Source organism: Helobdella robusta (genome assembly GCF_000326865.2).
Source record: "Helobdella robusta unplaced genomic scaffold HELROscaffold_93, whole genome shotgun sequence".
NCBI classification, from domain to species: domain Eukaryota; kingdom Metazoa; phylum Annelida; class Clitellata; order Rhynchobdellida; family Glossiphoniidae; genus Helobdella; species Helobdella robusta.
In genome coordinates this window covers 90,783-93,423 of record NW_008705532.1, presented here as the reverse complement: position 1 = coordinate 93,423, position 2,641 = coordinate 90,783, and the positions used below count along the sequence as shown (strand labels likewise).

Sequence of the window (2,641 nt, the reverse complement as noted above, 5' to 3'; positions counted from 1 at the left end):
TTTGGCTTAAATTTTTAATAATGTGAAACTTAACGTGCAATCTTAAATGTTGTATTTCTACACAAGTGTCAATAATGCCTAATACTTTAACTGGTTGGTCATAAGCCGCATACAAACGTGAATGTTGTGGGTTCGAATGATGCCTTATGAATTTTAAACGTTTTGTTACATCTGCATTAATGCATGATACCATAGCACTTGTATCAATTAATGCCTTGAAATTATGCTGATGTATACTAACATTAATTTTATTGTTATTGGGCGTTAAAAAATGAATGTGTAATATTGTGTATGTGTGTTAAATGATGTTATGTACTGTTGGTTTGCGCGGAGAGTGGCTAATCGTCATGGCATGTTGCAAGATATACACATTCTTAAAACTAATTTAGTTTGTGCACTTATGACATTGTTGATTACTTGCTGGGCATCGTCCTCTCGCATGCTCTGTGCCGCAACTGTTACATTTGTCAAAAACTGATCTACGCCTTGTCGAATCCTGAAATCTAACTCTAACAATCTATTATGTGAATGACAGTTTAGGTTAGGATGAATAAGTAAATATTGGTTTTATATAGATGTATGTTAAAGTAGGTAAGAATTATAATAATTAGTAAGTTATACAAATAGTTCCCGACGAGAGAGCAAATTTATGGGCGTAAAGCAGATTAATATGAAATAATATAACGTATAATTAATCAGAACGCATATAACTTTATATAATAAAAACGAGGTGACATACAATAGAAACTGACTGGTTAGAAAATGTCAAATAACTAGTTAAGCTCTGTGGAGTAAAATCTCCTATTATAAAACAGGCAAGTTAAAGGAAGTTATCTTTTTGACAATCTAACACATTTTAACACTCTCCGACAGTCTTTATATTAATATTATTATTATGAAACCGTCAGTATGGTAAAGAAAGCTAGATATTATTTAATGTGTCGAAGAAGGCGTGGTTTTATTATGAAAATAAATTTGAACTCTAGCAATTGACGGCCACGAATGACAAAAGCAACCAGACACTAACCGTTGATTAAAAATAAAATATGAAAAAAGGAAAAGCCTACAGCACCCGGTATTCTCAGGCGGTCACCTGTTGTGTTTCGTTGTTTTGAAGAGTTGAAACACAAACACAAACTAAATAGAAAACAATAAGCCTAAAAAGCATGTCACAGTAAGAGTCACATTGTACATTAATTATTGCCCAAAAACAAATAGAATAAATAGTGATGTGCCCTGCACATAACACCTCCCCAACAAGCTAAAGTTTGTGGGCAAACTTATGACGCATACGTTCCGATCTTCTTGGGAGAGATATCGGGTTGAAAAGCACTTGACTATTTTCAGGCGTGGTTGGTTTGGCGATTGAATGCCTTGAATCAAATTGGGACTGGGACCCAGTGATTTTCCCTGGATCGCCATCTTGGTTGGCACCGTATCTAGGACGGATTTGCTCTACGTGTCGTTTCCATAGAAGACCATGTGGTATCGATTTTACCAATATGTGTCTTCGACCTAATCTTCGAACAACTATTGCAGGAACCCATCTGGTTTGGCGATCTCTTCTTGGGCCATACTACTTGACATAACACGGTTGACCTATCAAAATCGAATATTTCACCTTATTGTAGTTCTCTTCCCTTTTTTTCCTTTTTAAAATTGGATGGAGAGTATCAATTTTAGTTTGTATTTGCATGCCATGCAGTAATTGATTTGGCGAAAGACCGGTTGAAAAAGGAGTTCTTCTGTATTGCATGAGGAACTCTCGTAAAGCAGCTTCGGTCGGCAATGTTGATTTTGCCATAGACCTTTTGAAAGTTTGAACGAACCTCTCTGCCTGACCATTAGTCGCCGGGTGGTATGGAGCGCCTGTAAGGTGCTGAATCCCCCTCTCTTTTAAATAGAGTTGAAATTTTTCACAAGTGAAAGTTGCAGCATTATCAGTTACTATTGCGAGCGGGTATCCGAAATGTGTAAACTTCTGTTCTAGCAAGTCAATAGTTGACGATGCCGTAATTTTTTTTGTTGGGCATTTAGAAAAAGCATCCACGATCACGAGCCAATTGGTTCCCATAAATTTTATGGCATGGTCGATATGTAATCTACCCCAAAGTCTATCCGGAACAGGCCAAGGCTCGTTGGGCGCTTTGGGAGCATTGTTCTGATGTTCTTGACATGATGAACATTCTCCGCACAATCTTTCAATGTCTCTGTCCATGTTTGGCCAATAAATCGCTGATCGTGCCAGTTGCTTCATTTGTTGCACGCTAAAGTGTCCCAGATGTAAAAGTTCGAGGGCTTTTTTTGAAAGATTCTGGGATTACCACTCTGTTTCCCATCAGCCTCCTACCTAACTCAAAGAATTCTTTAATTTCATAATATGTAGAATTTCCTTGCTTGAAATTTTTCTTGGCCAGCCTTTCTGAAGGAATTTACTGACAGAAAAAATAACCGGAACCTTTTGCGATTCATTTTCAAACAACTGTGGATCTAAAGGCAACATTTTTTGGCTGACTGAGCATATTGTACACACCTTTGAAAAATCCAGTTGCTCCTCTGCAGCATCAAATTTTAAATCTTCACCCGATGGTAAGCGAGTCAACACATCTGCATTTCCGTGTTCTGAAGTCTTTCAGTATTA

At 37.3% G+C, this 2,641-nt stretch overlaps 1 protein-coding gene across 1 annotated transcript in view; it reads right to left on the bottom strand.

Annotated features, from left to right (window-relative positions):
• Positions 1-345: 345 nt before the first annotated feature.
• The window catches only part of HELRODRAFT_182788 (hypothetical protein), a gene marked incomplete at both ends in the record, with an annotated part of 4,284 nt that continues 1,988 nt past the window's right edge, over positions 346-2,641 (bottom strand). Inside the window, 3 exons of the mRNA XM_009033516.1 lie at positions 346-517; positions 1,250-1,455; positions 1,622-1,808. Of these exons, the coding sequence (XP_009031764.1) occupies positions 346-517; positions 1,250-1,455; positions 1,622-1,808 (565 nt within the window). The remainder of the gene's footprint in view (positions 518-1,249; positions 1,456-1,621; positions 1,809-2,641) is intronic.